The sequence below is a fragment of the Stenella coeruleoalba genome, assembly GCF_951394435.1.
Source record: "Stenella coeruleoalba genome assembly, chromosome: 21".
Taxonomy (NCBI): Eukaryota; Metazoa; Chordata; class Mammalia; order Artiodactyla; family Delphinidae; genus Stenella; species Stenella coeruleoalba.
Window position 1 is genome coordinate 19,526,272 of NC_137167.1, and position 22,022 is coordinate 19,548,293.

The 22,022-nt window shown below is 36.2% G+C and overlaps 1 protein-coding gene across 24 annotated transcripts in view; it reads left to right on the plus strand.

Annotated features, from left to right (window-relative positions):
• PCM1 (pericentriolar material 1) overlaps positions 1–22,022 on the plus strand; it is an 88,774-nt gene that overhangs the window by 63,744 nt on the left and 3,008 nt on the right. For all 24 annotated transcript variants that reach the window (XM_079909355.1, XM_079909353.1, XM_079909334.1 and 21 more), the window contains 12 exons: positions 3,701–3,821; positions 4,782–4,940; positions 5,410–5,549; positions 10,410–10,544; positions 12,681–12,878; positions 14,478–14,540; positions 14,794–14,929; positions 15,227–15,387; positions 18,156–18,231; positions 18,825–19,081; positions 21,136–21,228; positions 21,320–21,437. In XM_079909355.1, coding sequence (XP_079765481.1) covers positions 3,701–3,821; positions 4,782–4,940; positions 5,410–5,549; positions 10,410–10,544; positions 12,681–12,878; positions 14,478–14,540; positions 14,794–14,929; positions 15,227–15,387; positions 18,156–18,231; positions 18,825–19,081; positions 21,136–21,228; positions 21,320–21,437 — 1,657 coding nt within the window. The remainder of the gene's footprint in view (positions 1–3,700; positions 3,822–4,781; positions 4,941–5,409; positions 5,550–10,409; positions 10,545–12,680; positions 12,879–14,477; positions 14,541–14,793; positions 14,930–15,226; positions 15,388–18,155; positions 18,232–18,824; positions 19,082–21,135; positions 21,229–21,319; positions 21,438–22,022) is intronic.

The following is a 22,022-nucleotide window of genomic DNA, read 5'->3' on the forward strand; positions in this document are numbered from 1 at the left end:
GTTGTTAATAAATTGTGAGTATACCTAATATATTTGTTTTTTAGCTTTTTTAAAAAGCTGAGTGTAGTGTATTGCTTTATTTTGAGGTGAGGTATAAAATTCAGTCACAATATGACAGCAGTCAAACACCAAAAATTAATAAGTTATAAGGTCTGAAATAGCCATATTTATATCTCCTTTGTCCAACATAGGAGTTGAGTCATAATAGACACTCAGTAAAAATTGTTGTCTTCATTCAAGACATTGAGTAAACCAGACAGCAGTTAGATCAAAGAACCCTTGAGTAAATACAAGATAAATTGAGTTAGTCTTTGAGTTAGAAGAGAAGCCTAGACAAAAGAAAGCCTGGAAGAAAATGTAATTTAATATATTAAAATTGATGAAAATTTTGAGTAAAATAAAAAGGGCCTGGAAATGGAAAAGAGTGGTGAGGAAAATGTATATTTTCAATAAACTATGTCCTCCAAATAACACCTACCTCACACATACTGGATTGGATAACTGTATGGCAAACTACGAGGATACTGAGGAGATAATGAACTAGGCATTTGAAATCACCTATTTAAAGGTTCAGACCCTGATTCTGTTGTAAAAGATTATATGTGGTCCTGGGATAACAAGTACATTCTTTTTTATTTTATTTTTATTTATTTATTTTTTTGCGGTACGCGGGCCTCACTGTTGTGGCCTCTCCCGTTGCGGAGCACAGGCTCCGGACGCGCAGGCTCAACGGCCATGGCTCATGGGCCCAGCCGCTCCACGGCATGTGGGATCTTCCCAGACCGGGGCACGAACCTGTGTCCCCTGCATCGGCAGGTAGACTCTCAACCACTGCGCCACCAGGGAAGCCCAGTACATTCTTTTTTATACCAACTTCAGCACCTGGATATTCATGGATAAGAGTGTCATAATTGATTAGCAAATACCTGCTATAGGTATAGAGTTGGAAGCATATTACTGTGTTTCTGCCCATTGTTAATATAACATACACGTTTTTTTCTGAAAAGACAGTGTTTTCTCAAAAAGATCATCTTCTCTTCTTCATGTATAGTAATTTCCTTACAATTATTGAGGACTTTTTCTCAATTTTTGCTTTTATTTTACTCATGTTTAAAACAATACTTCCCCAAGTCATCTTTCCTGCTTAAAACTTTTCTTCACTAGGCTCCAACTCCTGTACTACTATGAACATAAACCTGTGTGCAAGAACTACATGGTTTTGGTTGACTTTATAATGGCAAATACAAATTAATGTAACTAATTGCTACTTGGGATTAATTGTTACTTTAACTAATTGAAAATTGTGTTCTCTTTTTTCGTGGGAAATGAAAAGTGGTCCAGCTGTATACATAAAAAATAGGAGCTACTAGGTTACATTTAAGTTGATTAGGCACTGAAATAACTTACTGAGGGAGCATGAAGAGTGTCTGTTTTTAGAAATCTTTTTTAGTAATTTTATAGCCTTAACTCCAGTGCCTTTCTTTTTATCCAAATTTCAGATAGGCGGCATTACTTCCAATTATTTTAAAGGATTTGAACCCATTGGTTTGCATCATCAACAGTAAATTTTGAAAATTAAGCTGCAATTTATGATAAAGTTAACCTGACAAGGTTTTAAAGTTAAAATTTAAAGATACAGTAATACGTTATAAGTAGGTGTCTTAGCAGATCTAGAGCAGTGCTATCCAGTAGAACTTTCTACAGTGATGGAAATGTCTTACATCTTCATTGTCTAATACAGTACCCATTAGCACTTGAAATGTGACTATTGGCACTACTGGCACTATTGAGCACTTGAAATGTGACTATTGGAATTGAGGAACTAAATTTTAAATTTTATTTAAATAGCTGCAGGGCTAGTGGTTACCATACTGGATGGATATAGAGTCTCATTCTCCACATTTCTAGGCCAAGGTCCTTTGAGTTCCATTTATGGAGCTTTTACACATACCTTTCAGAGCGTGTAAAAGTCTTCATGCCGTGAAAGAGAGAATTAAAGTAGACGTCTGGGGATTATAGTCAAGGAGGTTGAGGAATTGAGACTTAGGAAGAGGAAGAAACAATTTGCATCTTCTACTCCAGGGTGCTATAAAATGGCAAAGGTACATCTACCTTCAAGTCTTACTTAAAGGAGTAGCAAAATGATTCCATTGCTTAAAACATGTTCCCTAATGCCTGCATTTCCTTTAATCAGGGACAAACCTGTCATTTCATAATTTAAGAGAAAACTTTAAAAGATGAGTAGCTAGGAAAGAACACAATTGTGAAATGAGTTACAGTCAAAATATAATTGAGGCTGTCTCCTAATCACGCTATACACAAAAATTAATTTGAAACTACTTACAGTCCTGGAAAAGTTAAAACTATAAAACTTCTAAAAGAAAAGAAAATCATGATTTTGACATAAGAAAAAAATTGATAAATCAGCCTTCATAAAAATAAAATCTTTCTGCTTTTCAAAAGATACCATTAGGAGAAAACAACCTCAGTACATATATCTGGCAAATGACTGTGTAAAAGACAAATCCTGACTATATGAGGAACTTCTACAACTCAATTGTAAGAAATCAACTCAAAAAAAATGGGCAAGAGATTTGAACATACGCTTCACAAAAGAAGATATGTAAATGACCAGTGTGCAAATCAGAACTACGTGAGGTACTATCTCACATCCACTAGAAAGGCTGAAATTTAAAAGATTGACAATAAGAAGTATTGGTGTGAATTTGGAGCAGTTGGAACTCTCACACGGCTTGTAGGATTGTAAAAATTGTACAGCCACTTTGGAAAGCAGTTTGGCAGTTTCTTAAAAAGTTAAACATAAACTTGGCATGTGACCCAGCAATTTCTCTTCTAGGTACTCATCCAAGAGAAATGAAAACATGTCCACAAATACTTGTACACTAATGTTCATAGGATCTTTAGTCATGATAGCCTCAAACTGGAACATCAGCAGATAAATGGATAAACAAACGGTGGTATATCCATACAATGGAATACTATTTCAGCCATTAAAAAATAATGAACTTCTGAAACACACAACAACATGGATTAATTTCAGAAACATACTGAGTGAAAGAAGCCAGACACCGAAGAGTACATAATGAGTGGTTCCATTTTATATAAAGCTCTAGAACCAGCAGAACTAATGTGTGGTAATAGAAATCATATGAGTGGGGTGTAGAGGATACAAAGGAACTCTCTGGGCTGGTGGAAATGGTCTTTATATTTAGGAAAGATGGTTGCGTTGGTGCATATATTTTTCAAAACTCATCAAACTGTACACTTAATGGGTGCATTGTATGTAAATTATATTTCAATAAAGTTAATTTTAAAAAATATGAATATGCTGTCATGTTTTTCTTCTGAGACAACCAGATATCATAGTAAGGTACTAGGCATTGTTAGAGTTTGAAGATAGAGTTTCTCTGATGGTGTAGAAATAATGTTACCTTTTCCAAGATAGAATTTAATTAGTAGCTGGGCCTGTGTATTTTCATCTCCATAATGACAAAGTGTTCTGCAAGGTTACTTAATATTCTCTGTGACTCTGTATTCAACTTTTTATAACTTTCATTATATCACAGTTTTAAGTGTTTTATGCAAATACTTAGTTTCTATGTTAAATTTTTAATATTAATCATAAAATTTTAAAAGAAATATTAGTGACTTTTATTTGTTTTTTTAAACTATAACTTAGGAAACTTTTGAGAAGAACTTTGAGAGAGAAACACATAAAATAAGTGAGCAAAATGATGCTGATAATGGTAGTGTCATGTCTGTATCTTCAAATTTTGAGCCTTTTGCAACAGATGATCTGGGTAAGCAAAATTTTTATAATCTTAGAACATGACTTTAATATAGTCTTTGAATGGCATTGATAAGGAAACAAAAGTCTAGAAAGGCAAGATGTGGTGGAAAGAATGTGGACTTAAAAGTCTATCCATCCATCAGTCTAAATTCAAGAATTGTTAACTCTTTGACTTTGGGCAAATCATCTAACCTTTCTGACTCTCTGCATATACTAAGGAAATGAGGTCCTATTTACCTTGCTATGTTCTTGTGAAAAACACACAGAACTCTCTAGCATGCCTAATAGAAGTTCAGAAAATGTTAATTTCCTTTCCCTTAAAGGTCATCCTTTAAGATCTCCAGTTAATTAGTAGGAAAAATTCAGAGGTAGCAATGCCTCATCCAATCACGTCTTCAGTAAAAATGTTAACTTCATAATTTGGGTAAGAACTGAAATTTCTTAGCATATATAATTTATAGTGGGAAACCCAGGTAACTCTGAGGCATGGCACATGGCATTTTTTTACATCAGTAGTAAAACAAAAGCTTAGAGGGTTGCATAGGTCAGAGAGAAAAAAACCCAAGTCCTAAATTTGGAAAGGAAATTAGAGAAAAGAAAGATGCCCAGGTGCCTGATTCATTTTCCAGACTGTAGCACATCAAACTATACCCAAGTATTCATGGACTTGAGAGTCTGAGAGACCTGGGTTCCAATTCTTGATTCTGTATTTAACTGGCTGTGAAACCTTGGGCAGTCACTTAAGTTCTGTGAAAATGAGGGTACCATCATCTACTTTATAGGGTTATTTTAAGGATTAAGTAAATGTGATAGTGTATGCCAAGTACCCAAATAGTACAGTATCTGGAACTTGTTAAAGGTAGTTTTTCTTACCTATGTTCAGACATTATTTTTTTATTAATAAATTTTATGGAATACATGAAAAAGTTTGCTTTTATATCCTCTAGAAATATTTCTGTTCCATATGCAGGTAACACTGTGATTCACTTAGATCAAGCATTAGCCAGAATGAGAGAATATGAGCGTATGAAGACTGAGACTGAAAGTAACACAAATGTCAGATGCACCTGCAGGATTATTGAGGATGAGGATGGTGCTGCTGCCCCGACTACGGTTGATAGTTTAGAAGGTGTGTTCTTGAATTGATTAAAAGTAAGACTCATTGCTCCATATATAAAAAAATAAGAGCCCCATGTGATGTGTAATGGGGATTTTTTTTTTTTGCGGTACGGGGGCCTCTCACTGTTGTGGCCTCTCCCGTTGCGGAGCACAGGCTCCGGACGCGCAGGCTCAGCGGCCATGGCTCACGGGCCCAGCCGCTCCGCGGCATGTGGGATCTTCCCAGACCGGGGCAAGAACCCGCGTCCCCTGCATCGGCAGGCGGACTCTCAACCACTGCGCCACCAGGCAAGCCCTAATGGGGATTTTTTGGACCACTTTTCTTTCAATTATCAGGGGTACTAGAACTACATGGCTGTTCCATTATGTTATTTTAGCATAAAATCATCAGAGTTTAATATTCTTTAGAATTTTGCATAAGTGTATACATATAACATCATAGACTTTATTTTGCTAATACAACATTTTCTTTTTTAAAGTGGAAACTCCTGTTATTGAAAATCATAGTTCACAGCAATCTGTAAGTGAAGTTTCTACCGTCCCATGTCCTAGAATTGATACGCAGCAACTGGACCGGCAAATTAAAGCAATTATGAAAGAAGTCATTCCCTTTTTGAAGGTAAGCAATTAATTTTTAAAAATAAATAAACTGTTCTGTATTTATTTTTAAAATTCATACCAAAGACTCCATTGTAATAAATTAAGAAAATAGGTAAACAAAAGAGAAAACTAAAAATCACTCATAATTTTGTCACCCAGAGATAGCTCCTGTCAATATTCTGTCAACCTTTCTGTAATATTTTGTCCATATATTTGTGCATTCTTCTTTTTTCAGATATTAATAATACAAACATCTTTCTGAATTGCTGTTTTCTACAGCGTATTTTTTAATGGTTACACACTGTTGATTCATTATTCATTCAAAAATATTTGTAAGATGCCTACTTTGTCCACAAAACCTGGCATATAGTAGTGAACAAGTCAAGACCTTTGCTAACATGGAGCTTACATGCTAAGATGAGAATATGGATTAAAAAAACAAGTAAACATAAAACATATAAGTAGATATATATATCAGGTAGTCATACATGCCATGCAGAGAATTAAAATATGGTGATGTGATGGTGTCTATTTTTGACTGGATGATCAGGGAAGGCTAAATTTTAAAGAGGGAACGTTTAAACAGGGGTGTGCATAAGGAGCCAGCTTAAGGCAAGATCCTGCCAGAGAGAGGAAGGCCTTAAATTAGAAGCTAGCTTGGCATGTTAAGGAACTGGATGAAGGATCATGTGGCTGTAGGAAATTTGTGTGAGATGATGTTGGAGAAGGGGGAAGGGCCAGTTACATAGAACATCATAGGTATGGTTAGGAGTTTGGATTTTGTTCGAAGTTCGAAGGGAAACTCCTAGAAGATTTTAAGTAAGAGAGAAACAAATTGTGGTTTGTTTGTGGAGAATTAAATACAGGGCTCAGAAGAACAATGAGACAGGTGAGAAATGATAATGGCTTAGACAAGGGTGTGGCACTAAAGATGGGGAGAAGTAGACAGTTGGGATATATTTTGGAAATCTGGTCCTACTAACAGTAGGTAGGGTCACCTAAAGCCCAGCACTAGATAAGAGAAGGTGGCCTAGAACTGGGGCCCAGGATAAAAGTTGTGCAAAAGAGGAAGAGCCAGAGTTGACTAGTAGGACTGCCAGCAGTGAGCTATGTTGATTGCTACTGTGAGTGCTGAGTATTCATAGAACAGAATTGCCTGTTATTTTGTCAGTTCCTGTTGTTAAACATTTATGTTTATTCTGGTTTCTTTTTCACTATTATGAACAATACTTAAATGATTTAGCTAAATTTAAATACACATCCCATTTTTATTTCCTCAGAAATAATTCTTAGACATAGAATTTCGAGCTTTAAGGGTATGAATATTTTTAAGGCTTTGGGGCCTTATGTGCATTGTCCCTCAGAAAGGTTAACAATTTATATTCCTACTAACAGTGAGAATAGTAAGCTGTACCATTAATTTTGTTTAATGACAAAAGAGGAGAGAAAGAAGCGTGCAAGCCAGGCCTTCTTTCTGAGATGGCCCCTTTTACATTCTCATTTAAAGTGGAAATTTAAAAAATTAAAAATGAAAAGACGGTCTTTTCATTCAGATGTGGGAAACTCCAAAATATGTTGTCATTGGGCTCATTTCTTACAAGCTACTTGTACTTGCCAATGTGTAGGATGTTGACAACAGAAAGTTGTTTCCATATAGTTACATTTCTTCCCTTGGTGGAAGTAATTGCTTTCTTTGAAATATTTTTTTTTCCTTTGGAATATTTTAAGAGAAGAGAGATCCTTGTAAAGGCAATTATAGAAACTGCTTTCTCTGAGGAGATGTGATAGCCAAGAGGAGAGAGAGGATCCATCTGTCTATGCCCAAATTATTCCATGTGAAAAGTGAAAAACTTAGCCTTTTCCTGGGCACCCACAGCAGCTCCAAATGGTTCTTTCTGTCTCTGCTTCCTCTTCTAATCTTTCAACTCTCCAGCTAGCGTTGCTAACACTTTTAAGGCTTTGGCACTTGCTGATACTTCTACCTGGAATGCTCTTCCTTCACATACCTGCATGGCTTTTTCCTTTGAACCCTCAAGGCTTTAATCAAATGTTACTTACTGGGTGAGCAGATCTCCCCTACTCCTTATTGCTTTTCTTTATCTTCATAGTGCTTGTCACCTTATAACCTATTTAATATTTGCTTATTTATTTTGTCTGTCTCTCTTGTTACATGTAAGCTCCATGAAGTAATGGAAGATTTACATCAGAGATGTTAAACTGTTTTGGTTACTGTCTTACCAGTGCCAAGTATAGTACATGCAGGTAGTAGGTACTCAGTAAATAATTAATTAGTAAGTGAATGGATCCACCAAACCTTGACTTTGGTTTTCAAACTGATCAAGTGTAGTTTGAAATATAGTTTGAAAACAGTTGGCCTATAGAATCCAGATCAGATTCAGCATTGCTTATAAAACTTCTATAGCCTGGTCCCAGCCTCATAACTGTTCCTTCCCACATACCTTGTATCCTACTTGACATTGTCAAAAAGGCACCTTGCCCATGTTACTTCCTTTGCCTCGAATGCCCTTCACCCTTCCTCTGGCAGTCACACCCTTGAGGACCCAGCTGAAGTATGTTAGCATGTACTTGCAGGCAGGATTTCTCCTTCTTGTAACTGCTTCTGGGATACTTGGTACATATGACAAAGTATCACAATTTTTTTGCCTGTATCTCCCCACTAGAATAATGTCTTTCTCGATTTCTTAGTATTTTCACTCAAGAAGGACTTCAGAGACTAGATGAAGGGAATCTGAGGAGATAAGACAAATACATCAGTTTCATCCGTTATTCCTGTGCCTTTATTAAAATATGTATTCACCCCCTCACATATTTATATTCCTATAAATTATAAGAATATGTATATATTCTTATAGATAGATAGGTAGATATTCATTTAAGAGTTTGAAACCATTCCCTAAAGTAAATTGACAAACTGTTCAGGTATTGCTTGCTTCTATCTTAGGCATAGACAACAAAGCATTGCCTTTTTTCTTTTAGGTTTTTGTTTTATTGTAATTCAATAAATACTTTTAAACATGGCTTTTTGGTTAAATTAGGTATATTGGTAGTGATATTTATTTGATATGTACAGTTATTTTCTAAGTGTTAAAAAATATAAATGATTTAGCTTTATGTGTAGGGAATGTGACCATCTCAGGAAATTTTATTGCATTTACAATTTTGTGTCTGATTAAGTTATATCCTTTCATAAGGATCCCCTACTAAATTTAGCATTTCAGACAATTTCTGAGGCCAACAAAATGAGTAGGACTAATGGTCTGATTTTAACTACTTTATGATGTCTCATTTCACTTCAAATCTTGACTTTTTGGGTAAGATTATAGAACTTCTTTGTTAGTGTCAGCCTTACACCCAGTCACCTAAGCTAGACTTCCTAACTTTCTCTTACCCTCTATCACCTGTGAGTCAAAAATTGATGTTTGAAAAAATTGATTTTGCCCCTGAGAGCAGTTAGTTTTACTTCCTTCTCTCCAATAGCATAACCTTAATTCATATCTTTGAAGTCGAGAGATTTCACCACTGCATATGGTTTAGTTTCCCAGCTTTCTCTCTCACTGCTTTCCATCTAGATAAATACTCATTTCAAACTACTCAACATTTCCTATACCTGCCATTTCTTTTTCATATATCAGCCCTTTGTGCAACTAGTCATCATTGAAAATATAAAATGCTGTCACTCTTTTCTGCCTGACTGACCTTTCTTCGGAGCTCTGATGTGCTACCACAGCTCCTTAGGGCACCTAGTGTGTGCTTCTTTTATGATCCTTATTTATTCAGCAAGTAATGAGTATCTCCTGTGAGCTAGCAACTGTGCTAGGTGATGAGTAAGAAACAGTCCCTGCAGTTTAAAAGTATCACCTACTGGACGGTGCATAGCTTGTAGTGATTGATGTGCTCATGATCTGACTCCTCCAGTGGTATTTGATTCCTTGAAGACAGGGACTGTTGTCTTTTTTTTTTAATTGCCTGCCTTGACACATGAATTTTTTAAAAATGAGCTTCAATCCTTAGATTTAAGGGATCTTAGATATCATCTAGTTTGGCCACCTTTGGCCACACATTTAATGGAGGGGAAAAAAACCCCACAAACTTAACCTGAGTCAAGGTTAGAGGACCTGCCCAAATGAGTTTAGTGGCAGAAAGAGGATCAGAACCTTGAGGTTACTTGATAAGGATGTTTTATGGACTCACCTCAGAAAGTTAACTCTGGTTTGGATTATTATGTAGATTGCACATGCTTCTAAAGGAAGATTAAGGTGATGAAGAGAGTTGCCCAAAGGGGCTTGTTAAGAAAGGACAGTAGTTCTCAACTGGCTGTGATTTTGACCCTAATAACATTTTGTGATGTCTGGGTATGTTTTTTAGTTGTCAGAACTTGGGAGAGTGGAGGGTGCCATTAGCTTCTAGTGGGTAGAGGCCAGAGGGCTGCTAAATATCCTACAATGCACAGGATGTCAGCAGTGCCAAGGCTTAGAGAAGTTAGAAGATAACACAGAGGAAGTTGGGTGGAAGGTGAAGTGTGGTGGTGAGAGTAGTTGAAATGAACTGAACTGCAAATACAGGAATACAGGCAATATGGAAACCATGGCATGAGTAGTTCCTTAAAGTACAGAAAGGAAGTGATGGAAAATGTTGAATCAGCCAGTTTCTTTTACTGGCTATTATCTGCTATAGTGAATCAAAATTTGCAAACCTTTTAATGTTTGTACGCGGGAGCTTGGCTATTCTTATGAACGAAGTTTCCAAGTGTGCATCTAAAAGCTGAAGAGCCTATGCAAAAAAAATACAATGTCATTATGTGGATTAATATTTTTTAAGCAAGATAAGTTATATCCTAACCAACTAGGACTTTTCTCAGGAGCACATGGATGAAGTATGCTCTTCTCAACTTCTAACCTCAGTAAGACGCATGGTTTTGACTCTTACCCAGCAAAACGATGAGAGCAAAGAGTTTGTAAAGTTCTTTCATAAACAACTTGGAAGTATATTACAGGTAAGAGTTTGTACTTGTATGACTTCAATAAGTACCATGCGGTTAGGATTTTTTTTTTCTGCCATTTTCTGGCATTACACAGTTTATTCAAGTAGATATTCATTCTAGCATCCATTTGGGATGACATTTTAATACTTCTTAGGTTATTGCTTACTTAGTTAAAAAAAGTTGGATTAGGGCCTGTGTCTTCATTTAACTTTATCATCTCTAAGGCCTGTCCCAACTCTAATAAAATTTTGTTTTGATTTTTCTTCTACCCAGTAAGAGCATTTCAAGTTTGAATTGTTTAAAAAGTATTCCATGATATTTTCTAAAATAATTTTTTTTACCAATCTGGGAAATTGTAGAAGCCGGAAGCTAGCTTTTGATTGTAGAGACTTCTTAGGCTGTAACAGTAACTTTAAATTATGCGACGGTTAGTGGTTTGTAACTGGGGGCAATTTTGCCTCCCGGGAGACATTTAGCAGTTTCCTCAGACCAACAGGCAGGGAGGGGCTGGTAGTAGCACCTTGTGGAATGTTAACAGTGCCAAGGATGAGAACCCCTGTGTTAATGAGTAGGGATACCATAATTACTCCATATAATAAACATCTTGACAGTTAAATTCACCAGTATGTTTTCCCATTGAAATAGTTCAGTGATGTGTATTATTGCTCCAAACTAGAAAATATGTTTTTCTTTTCATCTGTATTACAGAATTTTCCTGTAAAATTTTTCCTTGCTTCCTATTCTGTGTTTAATTTAAATTTGTTTTAGAGATAGTATTTTCACTTTGTCCATCAAATTTTTAAAAACCCTAGGTTGATGTGCTTTTCCATCACTATAATTTTTCATTTTGTTTTTAATAAGACTGAAGTATAAATTTCAGGAAATCTATAATAATCTATATAAATCTATATAATCTATATAAATCTATAGTAATAGATCCTAAAGTGTCCTGGCTCTATTTAATCTAGTTGTACTAACACATAAGGAATGTAAGACATCTGTGGTGTTACGCATTGTTTAAAAATGTTTAGGATAATTTTTAGGTAAATGTATTTTTATAAATTTAACTAGGTAACTTATTGCTACAGAAAGAAAAAACTCCATTTTAGAGTCAGGTTGAAAGAGAAACTGTTGATACTTTAAACGTTTTTGTTAATCAGGATCCATGTAGCCCTTCCTCAGTTCTGTCTACTGTTATAGTTGTGGGAAGATTCCATATATTAATTTGCACGTAAGGTTTTTTTTTCCTAAGTCTAAGAAAATCCGACTGCTTTTCTTCGTATTCCTAATTTTTTTCACAAGGAGACCTACATGAAGAATAAAAGTTAGTTTACATTAAATCTTGCCCAGAGTTGAAAATTCTTCTTGAGGTAGAGATTAAATTACTGTCTTCTACTTTTTCTCTTACAAAACCTATTCAATGAATTTTTTTTCATGAAGGACCCAGGGTTTGTACTTCTCTCCATCACTGTGCTAGATAAGGTAGTTTTTTGGGAGGGAGGGGGCACTGAGCATTATAGTTGTTTGCCTGTTTTCTAAATAGCATAGTCCATATTTTTAGGAAGAAAGAAAAATAAAAGTGGTTTTGTAAAAACTGTGTAGAATATAGCAGACTTGTTCATTTGATGATGCTATATTTCAACTTAAATAGAACTAAAGTTTACTTTTAGACTGATTTTGAAGAGAACATTTAAATTAGAATGATTGGCTGCCTTACATAAAGGGGAAAACTTGAAAAGTATTCTAATGGTATTTTCTTCTCTCATGGCACTTCAGCTTTTCACTGTGGTTTATATGTATATCCTCTGGCACTGTGTGGGACCTCTTCTGAGATTAGGAATCCCTTATCTTATATATTTGTGGCTGGCAGTTATATTACATAGGGACTAAAGCTAGGATGACCATATGTTCTTTTGTATACTCTGTAAGCAGAACTAGCAAGATTCCCACTTAGTCATGTTTTTAGTAATATTAATATATCTTTTCTTAGCCTGCTTAGTCATTAGTTTTAAGTTTTTCAATACTAAAAAGTAATAATATTGTTTTTTCATTGGTGAGTATTATAATTTAAACTTGTTGTTTGTATTGCTTTACCCACAGTTGAAGTTTACTGTAATCTTTAAAGCTATTTGGTTTATCTTTGAACAGGATTCACTGGCAAAATTTGCTGGTAGAAAACTGAAAGATTGTGGAGAAGATCTTCTTGTAGAGATATCTGAAGTGTTATTTAATGAATTGGCTTTCTTTAAACTCATGCAAGATTTGGATAATAATAGTATAACTGTTAAACAGAGATGCAAAAGGAAAATCGAAGCAGCTGGAGTGATACAGTCTTATGCAAAAGAGGTAAATTACATGCATTTTGATTTTAGGAGTAGTTATAATTAGCATATAAATATAGCTCTTGATCATTGTGAGTAATTAAAATCATACTTGACCTCAGCAAAAGTAGGTTTTTTAGTAATATGAGTTAATCAGGAATGCAGGCAGGAACAGGTGGCCGGAATTATCAGATAGCCACTTCACGTTATTGCCACTTATGCAGGTTTCCAGAAGAAAGAGGAGGGCTGGGATCCGGCCCTTGGCCAGCTGCCTGCAGTGGTTATTGCCAATCCCAGTAGGTGCCCCAGGAGTATTTATCACCGCAGCCAATACTTACGCTTGTTATTAGTTAGGACTTTGGTTGTATATCCCTGTAGCTGCTTATACCCTGTTAAATTAGTCTTGATCACATATGTAATTGGATGTTTTTTTCCCCTCAACTTAAGGCATACCAGGAGGCTTTTTCCCTAGACAAGCACCCTTTTCTTGACTCTAATCATGAGAGGGAAAGCAGGTCAAGACCCAAAACAGAAACAGATAACCCTTCTTTCTGAAACCTAAAGTGGATAAAGTCAAGCCATCTTTTTCACACTTTTCATAATGTTTTTATTGTAGACATAAATAAGTTTCACATCATTTCAGTCATTGCTTAGAGCTTGAAAAAAATAAAAGAGGATGATACTATAAAAAAGTGATAGGAAGGGTTGCTTTAGATGGCGGAATCACGAGGCTCCTTCAGGGGATGAAAAGGGAGGTAAGCCATGGAGGGACAAGAGGAGTTTATAATGAAGATGAAAGGGAAGAGCATTCCAGGCAGAGAGAACTGTTAAGTGTAAAGAAAGACTCTTAAGGCAGGATTGAGTGTTTTGGAGAACAGAGAGAAGGCCAGGGAGGCAGGAACACTTGAAAAGAGACGAGCATGTAGGAGATGAGGTACACAGAGGTAGGTAGGACCAAGTTATGGAACCTTAGAAACGGTGGTAGGGACCTTATATTTTATTTTGTTGTAAGCATGATGGAAACTCATGGGAAAGTTTGGAATAGAGGAGTGACATAATCTCAGTTTAAGATTTGTCTGGATATGATACTGATTAGGAATTGTAGAAGAGTAGAGATGGAAGCAGAGAGACCAGTTGTAAGGCTGTTGCAATAGTCCAGGTAAGAAATTATGTGTCTTATCTTTGAGTGTGTAACAACAGGTACCTTTGGATGATTGAGTCAATAACGCATTCTGATAGTTTCAGTGTGGATAATAAAAGTAAAGTACAGGCTGGTTCCTAGTTTTCTGGCTTGTGCATTTGGGTGGATGAAGGGCCATTTACTGAGATTGGGAAGACTGAAGGAAGATGGGGTTTTGGAAGGAAAGGAATCAAAATTTTTGTTTTGGATTTAGTAAGTTCTTGATATTTCTTACACATCCAAGGAGATGTCCGGTAGACAGTGTTGCTTTTTGTTTTGTTCATTTAAAAGATTTAAATGAAAGAGTTGAATTTACATTTCTAAGAAAACACTCAACTCTTTGGATGATGGTTAAAAAGTGCAGCATTTGTTAAGGTTTACTGAGTACTTAAGTGTAATGATGAATGGTTACCCCTAAGTTCTGCTTAATTGATTTGCTTTTAGGCCAAAAGGATTCTTGAAGGAGATCATGGCTCACCTGCTGGAGAAATTGATGATGAAGACAAAGTATGTGCTAATAATTCTTTTGAAACAAAAGATTAAATAACTTAAGTAGCTTTTACCTTAATGTTTGAGAGCAGAGTATATCATAAAATATCCTTTCTTCTGACAAACTTTTCTTCTAAAAACAACTAAATTTAAAATGATTCTTTATATTTTTATTAGATAATAACTATTATTAATTTTTATGATAGATGTACTATATACCTTTGAAAAATGTACTTTAAGGAATTAATTACTCAAATTTATTTGTGGCTAGGACAAGGATGAGACTGAAACAGTTACACAGACTCAAACATCTGAGGTTTATGATGGTGACGGTCCCAAAAATGTGAGCTCTGATGTCTCTGATCAAGAGGAAGATGAAGAAAGTGAAGAATGTCCAGTGTCTATTAGTAAGTCTGAAGGCTCTAGACTAGGTTTATACATTAGTTCTTTATAGATCGCTTATTGAAACAGTTTGGTGGAGTGGAATGATTATAGAATTAGGTGTCAAACAACTCTGAATTTGAATTTCCGTGTGACCCTGACTAAATTACCTGTCCTTTCTACACCACAGTTTTCTAGTACTTACTGTTTTGAAGATTTCAGATACTGTATGTAAAGCACTTGAGCAATGCAGGAATGCAATAAATGGTAGCTATTATTAAGAGCTGAAATTTTACTAAAAATTGTGTTATTAATCAACTTAGATTTGTCCAAAGCTGAAACTCAGGCTTTGACTAATTATGGAAGTGGAGAAGATGAGAATGAAGATGAAGAAATAGAAGAATTTGAAGAGGGACCTGTAGATGTCCAGACTTCACTGCAGGCTAACACTGAAACTACAGAAGAAAATGAACACGACGATCAGGTATTCCAGTGCAGACTAACACACCCTCCACCAGTCTTACTGTAACTACTAAAAAGCTGATTCTTTTTACAGATGTTAAAATTTACAACTTCACCATTCTCATTTTCATGAATACAAACTACTTTAATATTCTTATTGAAATCCTAAACACTATTATTATTTTTGTATTTAGCAATGTTTACATTTAAAGCACTTCAAAAAAAATGTTTTTTTGATAATAAGTCCTAAAAAACTATGTGATTACTTCAGAAGATCTGGATTTTTAAGTTTTATTTTTTCTAGTTATACATGGAAGTGGTATGTAACAAAATAAAATCATTTCCTTTCCTGCCTTCACCTCATCCTGCCCCAGAGGCAAAATTTTTTATGATTTCTTCTGCTGTTTACCTCCTTACATCTGAATAATATGTGTGTGCATTTATTCATTTATGTATTAGGCATTGCCTACTGACTTCTATTATAGCAGGTGAAGATTTTTAGGTCACTTACGGCTCCCCATTTAATTATATTAATCCTGTCCACCTCATTTAATTATACCTTTTGGTTAAATCTGTATTTAACCAAATATTTAGATTTAACCAAAATATGTAAATATTACTGACTGTTGAGCTAAGCAAATATTATTTATTCCTAAGTCTTATACATTTTTTCACCTGAATTTAATAATTGTCTCAATATTTTTATTTACTCTCTTTTCTTTCATCACAAACCCAAGTCTTTGCTATGCCCATCAATAGTTTTATAAACCTCTCAGTAGAATTTTCAACATGAACCAATTAGTCAGTTTTGTCCTTCCTGGAGCATTCTCCTTTCCTGCTCCATTCTGGGTTTGGCTCTTCTTTAGACCTTTAAATAGCTACCAGCCTGGGAATGCCCTTTGTTGTTCTCTATTAGATCTCAGTTTCTGGAATCAAATCTTGCCTTTCTCTTCCTTGGTTTATTACCTCATTTTGGTGGAGCACATCCTCCAGTAGCTCTCTAAGAAAGAGTGCAAAGAATATTTTGAGACTTTATATTGTCTAAGAAAACTTAATGCTTCAGTGTTGAAAATCATTTTCCCTCAGGTCTTTGAAGGCACTGTCCTTGTCTTCTAGTTTTCAGTGTTGCCATTGCCTTTCTTTATTCTGATTCTTTGTATATATCTTTTTTTCTTTCTAGCTCTAGAAGCTTTCCCTCCATCCCCCCACCAGAGTTCTGAAACTTTACAGTGATATACATCGTTGCAGGTCTTTTTTCATTCACTACACTAGGTACTCAGTTGTCTTTTCAATATAGCATGTTCTTCAGGTTTGGTCAATTTTCTTTTATTTCCTTTATTTCTTCCTTACCATTTTCTCTTCTTTTCTTCTGGAATAAATGTTATCAAACGTTATTAGCTCTCATGGGTTGATCTAATTTTTTCCTCTCTTTTATTGTCTCATTGCTCTTTCTCTTTTACTTTTTGGGAGATTTCTTTGACCTTAATACCTATGTGAAATTATTTTTATTTCAACTGTTACATATTTAATTTCTAAGTACTTTTTTCCTGATTGTTACTTTTTTATAGCACCCTATTACCTCATCGAAGCAATATTTTCTCTTACCCACCTAGAGGCTTTCTTTAAATATCCACTGTACCTTTGGTGCTTATATTAAAGAATAATACATCAAAAAGCCAGTTGGGGTTCTTTTGGGCTTCACCATAGGGTAGCCGAGTGTATAGCTTTTTGACAGAAAATCTCAAATGTTAATTCCTAATGGTCTTTTCTCTGGGGTGGTTTAGTTTCTCCAAAGTAGGGAGGGTCCTCCGGTATCCTTCTGCCTCCTTGGCTGTTGGTGTTCTGCAGTTAGGTGTAGGATTAGGGCTGAGGGTCCCACCTCTATACAGACTTGCACTAGATCTTTCTGTTTCAGTGTGACACTTTATCCTGTCTTCACTTGTGCTTTCTGCAGCCTACCCCTTTCCTGGTGGCCCCTGGTCTGAGGCTCACTAGTTCATTTTCTCCAAAACATAATCTCGCATTTTCTGTTGAGCCTGGGAGAGGGAATCTAAACGTCCACATATTTCTTTTTTTTTTTTTTTTTTGTGCGGTACGCAGGCCTCTCACTGCCGTGGCCTCTCCAGTTGCGGAGCACAGGCTCCGGACGCGCAGGCTCAGCGGCCATGGCTCACGGGCCCAGCCGCTCCGCGGCACGTGGGATCTTCCCGGATCGGGGCACGAACCCGTGTCCCCTGCATCGGCAGGCGGACTCTCAACCACTGCGCCACCAGGGAAGCCCTCACATATTTCTTAAACAGCTTCAAACAACCACCAGCACCGTCCCCTTGTCACCAGCTCCCACCCCACTACTGTACTCCTTCCTTCCTAGAATCTGGTACACCCAGTTATGAGGTGAGTCTTCAGTTTTCTGTCCTCCTGCAGAAGGCACTTAGCTCTGTTCATCTTTCTCTCCTCCTCGTCATTTCCTCTTCCTTTCACTTAACATCTGCATATAAATAGGTGTCTTTTAGTTTAAGATAGAGTCTGGTCTGAAAAAAAAAAAAATGAAAACTAGTGGAGTCCATAACATTCAGTTCCTTGTGTTACTGTGAGGCTAAGAAGAGGAGCCCTTGTACTGAGCTGCCTTGGAACTGCAGCCACCGCCTCCTCCCTGAAACACTTTTAGGAGGTGTTTTAAAATTCCCCTGTCTGAGGTCTCAGGGTGGACATACCACACTTACCAAGCATCTCCTGTATAGTGACCATATATTTAGGCCCTACTATTAAGACATCACTTCTTCCTTCCAGGTTCCACAGCATGATTTTGAAAAATCACCGGAAAGCAAAAATGTCCCATCGGAACAAGAACCCACTACTAGTAAAGGTAAGAAATCTAAGTAAGTTTCAATGTTAAGATTATCTGAAGTGCCCTTTATGTGCTTAAAAACAAAAAAATCTAAATTCTTTGAACTTCCATTAGAAGTTCAAAGGTGTTTTGGACCTGATGTATGTCTTTTTTTTCTCCATAAATCCTTTGTAGAAAACACGAGGGCTTTGTTTCTGCCAACAGCTGTTAAAGAATAGTTGACAAATATTTAAACACAGAAAAAAATTTTGTAAGGAATGTATCTTTAGATACCAATGTGGGGGATTTTTAAAAATTAAGTTAAATTTTAAAAATTAAATTTAAAAAATTAAATTAAATTAAAAAATACCCATTCCTGGGCCTGACTCCTGAAAATCCTATTTCATTAGAAATCAGGTGCATTTCAGGTATCTAATATTTAAAGCATCCCCAGATGAATCTGGTCAAATAAATTTGGGAACCATTGATAAGGATAATTTCTAGTTGCCTTTTCTTTTGGGTCTTAAATGTCTTGATTACTCTCATTTATACTGTTTAGTCTTTATTTGGTATAATAGTAAATTTAATGACAGTTGTATTACACTAATGTTAAGACTTTCTTTTGATGACAGATGACCAAGATAGCACTCCTGTGAAGCCCTGTTACCTCAATATCTTGGAAAATGAGCAACCTTTAAACAGCACTGTCCAAAAGGACGCTCTTACTACCATCGATTCATCTAATCAGCCTAACGCTTTGCCCTTACCTTTAACTGAAATTGAAACCTTGGTGCCTAGAGTCAAAGAAGTTAAATCTGCCCAGGAAACTCCTGAAAGCTCTTTGGCTGGAAGTCCTGATACTGAATCTCCAGTGTTAGTGAATGACTATGTATGTATCATTTGCATTTCATTTCTGTGCATATTTTTTCATTTTCAGGTTAACATTTCTAGTATATAAACACAACTCTGCTTTGTGTTTAGGTTTAGAAACTGTCGGAAAATTTTTATTTCTTACTCAGATTTATTTTAAACTTGAACAGAAGAGTGATAGTGAATTAAGATGACCATCTCAAAACCTAAAATTCCACTTTTCATAGTTTTGAGAAGCAAAGAGATGAGTTTTATATGGAAACCTTGAGGGAGTTCAAGTTCAGATCTAAAGGGGTAGTGATATGTGAATCATCTCTTACGCCATCCACGCTTGACTTCTCAACAGTTTGGTACACTTCATAATCTTTGATAACCCTGAAAGTTTACATTTGGGATGGGAAATAAAGCAGTTTGACAGCACTAGAGTCCCTAGCTCTGTATAGGGAATGACAGAAAAGTAAGCTAGCAAATCTGCATTTATGATGTAAGTAGCTGAGTTTAGTTTTACTCTGGACGTTTGTTTCAATTTAATTTTATAGCAAATAGGTTTTTTTTGGTGGATCCTTGGGCTGTATATGTTATATATACTTTACTTTTTCTTGTCAGTAAAAATGAAGGGATTTGTAATAATGTACCTTTAGGTCTAAAGAATGTGTTTCACATATTTTTTAATTAACATCAGTTTTCTGCCCAAAGATATACTTATGATTTCACAGCTTCTCAGCAAGGGGGCTTATAATACTTCAAAACATTCGTAGAAAGAGTACTCTCTTAATTGTTTTATTTGCTTCACTACCTGTAAAATTTTGCATTTAAAACTGAAAGTTACTAGATTTGTTCTTGTTATCATTTGATGAGTGCATAGAATTACTGTAGGAGGCATTCAATCAAAATTAACTTGAAATTAGATCTTAGAGGGTCTTGAATTTGAATTTTAGGCAGGGAACACTACTGAAGGTCTTTGTGCAAGAAAGTGAAATGGTCAAAGTCACTGTTTTTGAAGATGAATCCGATGACTATGTAAGAAGTGTTGTCAAGGAAGCTGTGTTAGGAGCCTCCATTATCATATAAATACAAAATGAGCTGAATAGAGAGACATGGGTGAGAAATGTTTCAAGAAAAAGAAAAACCTAAGGTTTCTACTGGGTAATTGGTAGAATGATGATACTATTAAAAATCAAAGAACTAGGAGAATAAAAGACTTCAGTTTTCAGGAAAACAGTGTGAGGTGTTTTTTAGTAACTTTTGTGAGTTACTAAGTTCATACCTCATCTTTCTGTTTGAACCTCTGGAGTTGATACTGAAAGTCTGTAGGGGCTTCGCTGGTGGCACAGTGGTTAAGAATCCGCCTGCCCATGCTGGGTACACGGGTTCGAGCCCTGGTCTGGGAAGATCCCACGGGCTGCGGAGCAACTAAGCCCATGTGCCACAACTACTGAGCCTGTGCTCTAGTACCCACGAGCCACAACTACTGAGCCCATGCACCTAGAGCCCATGCTCTGCAACAAGAGAAGCCACCACAATGAGAAGCCTGCACACCGCAACGAAGCCCCCACTCACCGCAACTAGAGAAGGCCTGCGCGCAGCAAAGAAGACCCAAGACAGCCAGAAAGAGAGAGAGGGAGAGGGAGAGGGACAGGAAGAGGGAGAGAAAGAAAAAAGGAAGGAAGGAAGGCAGACAGACTGTAAATGTTTACTTATATTCTGCTGGATACAGTTCTGATGCATTCTATAAACATATCAAGTAATAAGAGTAGTTCTAATTATTTTAGCCCTCAGTATTACTATTACTATTTTTTCCTCTAACCTGTGTGAACTGGCTCTTCGTTTTATAAAATGGGGACAGAAAAGCTTGACTGTGTGCCCATAGTTGCAAGTGTGTAGCTCTTCTCGTGAACTCTAGATTTCTGTTCTATTCACTGAGCTGAATATAGAAGAAAAGCAAATATGATAGAATTACTGACATATATACACATGTAAGAATCCGCTTTATCTCCTGGCATGGATTACTTTGGTTTAGATCCAGAGATAGAGTGGATTGCCATCATTAAATATAATTTGTTAATCTTATAGGAAGCAGAATCTGGTAACATAAGTCAAAAATCTGATGAAGAAGACTTTGTGAAAGTTGAAGACTTACCACTTAAACTGACAATATATTCAGAGGTATTTTGCTCTCTTTAATTAAAGTTGTCTTTATATAACAAATATTGTTAAGGTGAAAAATGATTTTGTATTTTTAATTTTCATTCTAAAGGCAGATCTAAGGAAGAAAATGGTAGAAGAAGAACAGAAAAACCATTTATCTGGTGAAATATTACGTGAAATGCAGACTGAAGAACTAGCTGGGAATTCTCAGACACTAAAAGAACCTGGTAAGAGTTATCATTTTTAACCATATCATATTGAAAAGCTACTGAATCTTGATACTGTCATTTTGTTTTGTTTTTTAAATGTGCTACTAGTACCTGGAATATCTAAGATAAATATTAGAAAGGAAGCGTAGTTCTATAAAAATTCGTTCAGCTGCCCAATTTATAAAATAGTATTATCAGATAATTTTTTTCTGTTTTTAGGGTTTTTTTGGGTTTTTTTTGCGGTATGCGGGCCTCTCACTGTTGTGGCCTCTCCTGCTGCGGAGCACAGGCTCTGGACACGCAGGCTCAGCGGCCATGGCTCACGGGCCCAGCCGCTTCGCGGCATGTGGGATCCTCCTGGATCGGGGCACGAACCCGTGTCCCCTGCATCGGCAGGCGGACTCCCAACCACTGCGCCACCAGGGAAGCCCCTGTTTTTAGTTTTAACAAAGTAATATATGCACATGGCTTAAGAAAGAAAGGTATAAAGCAGTTAGTGATGATTGGCAAGAGCCCGTTTCTTTTAATTATTGGTTTTCAGTTCTTTTGGAGGAGACCCTCTAGATCTCTGAATACTATTCTTATAATTTTTCTTAATTTTAA